This window comes from Chaetura pelagica, unplaced genomic scaffold (assembly GCF_000747805.2).
Source record: "Chaetura pelagica isolate M959 unplaced genomic scaffold, ChaPel_1.0 scaffold3152, whole genome shotgun sequence".
Taxonomy (NCBI): Eukaryota; Metazoa; Chordata; class Aves; order Apodiformes; family Apodidae; genus Chaetura; species Chaetura pelagica.
In genome coordinates this window covers 1-1,638 of record NW_009952427.1, presented here as the reverse complement: position 1 = coordinate 1,638, position 1,638 = coordinate 1, and the positions used below count along the sequence as shown (strand labels likewise).

The 1,638-nt window shown below is 53.2% G+C and overlaps 1 protein-coding gene across 1 annotated transcript; it reads left to right on the top strand.

Moving 5' to 3' along the window:
- Positions 1–222: 222 nt before the first annotated feature.
- Positions 223–1,516, top strand: LOC104384796 (histone H2A.V; the record flags this gene model as incomplete). The annotated part of the gene is made up of 4 exons (XM_010008221.1): positions 223–300; positions 453–566; positions 658–787; positions 1,455–1,516. Coding segments are annotated over 4 exons (384 nt in total), but the record flags the coding sequence as incomplete, so codon positions are not given.
- Positions 1,517–1,638: the final 122 nt, after the last annotated feature.

Below are 1,638 nucleotides of genomic sequence, written 5' to 3'. Positions count from 1 at the left end.
CCATTTGGCATCTTCTTTTGAAAATAATGGGAATAGTAGGAAGAGGAGACTCTGCCAAGGCAAAAATGATCTCGATCCCTCTTGTCCCCTTGGATTTGCCTCGTTTGGGGTTATTGGAGAGGCCATTGGTGGTGACAGAGGAGTGTGTTCTCCTCTAGATTAGAGCACAGCAGGGCTGAAAGTTAATTAAGCTTAATTAACAGGGGGGTTTCTCTCTTGCAGGCTGGAGGGAAGGCAGGGAAGGACAGTGGGAAGGCCAAGGCCAAGGCGGTGTCGCGCTCCCAGAGGGCAGGGTTGCAGGTACCACACCAGCCACTTCCCTCATCCCATCCTCCCTGAGGAAGACTCCACTTTGGGGACACCCCAGAGCCCCTTTTTGGGAATGGCTCGAGTTGAAATGAGCCTAATTAAGTCTGGGGGTGTTAATGAGGTGTTGATTGCTCCCATCCCAGTTCCCTGTTGGCCGCATCCACCGGCACCTAAAGACCCGGACTACCAGCCACGGGCGAGTGGGCGCCACTGCTGCTGTGTACAGCGCTGCCATCCTGGAGTACCTGACTGCCGAGGTGGGTGTCCCCTTTCCAGCCCTTCCAGCCAAATCCCTTCCCAACAATCCTTGCCCTGGGAATGCTGAGTGTCTTGCCGGTGTCCCGGTAGGTGTTGGAGTTGGCGGGGAACGCATCAAAGGACTTGAAGGTCAAGCGGATCACGCCCCGTCACCTGCAGCTGGCCATCCGTGGGGATGAGGAGCTGGACTCTCTGATCAAAGCCACCATTGCTGGAGGAGGTGGGTGTCACCCCCCTCACCTCCCTGCCCCTAACTGGGAATTTTGGCTGAGGGAGGCTGTGAAATATGGGGAGAGTAACTCAGGAGATTCTTGGTGGTTGATGGTGGAGGTTCAATGTGTGATGTGCAGAGCTGGGGGAAGACTGCTGGGAATAGAGGATTTCTGGGAGTTTTTTGGGAAGTCTGGGAGGGACTGAAGGGAATCCTCTCCTCTCCTTGGGGATCTGAGAGAAATCCTCCTCTTTCCATGAGGATCTGAAGGGAATTCTCTTCTGCTTTGCACATGGATCTGAAGGGGGATCCTCCCCTTTGGAAGGACTTAAAGGGGGATCCTCTTCTTTCCATGGGGATCTAAGAGGAATCTCTCCACGTGGATCTGAGAGGAATCTTCCTCTCCACTTGCATAAGAGTGGAATCCTGCACTTTGGAATGGCCTGAAGGGGATCCTCTTCTTTCCATGGGGATTTGGGAGGAATCCTCCTCTCTGTGTTGGATCCAAGAGGAATCCTCTGCACATGGATCTGAGAGGAATCCTCCTCCCTTCCATTTGGATCTGAGGGGAATCCTCTGCTTCCCCCGGGAATCCGAGGGGAATCCTCCTCTCTGCAGATCCCAGAGGAATCCTCACCCCGTGGATCTAAGAGAAATCCTGATCTTCTCTCCACAGGCGTCATCCCCCACATCCATAAATCCCTGATTGGAAAGAAAGGACAACAAAAAACAGCATAGGGAGGAGAGGGGAGAGCGACCGGCCCCCTCCCCATCATCTGGGACAGCAGAAAGTGAGGGGACCCATGGAAATTTTTTTTTTTTCTAAAGGAATAGTTTAAAGGAAGATCATAGGCTGTAGA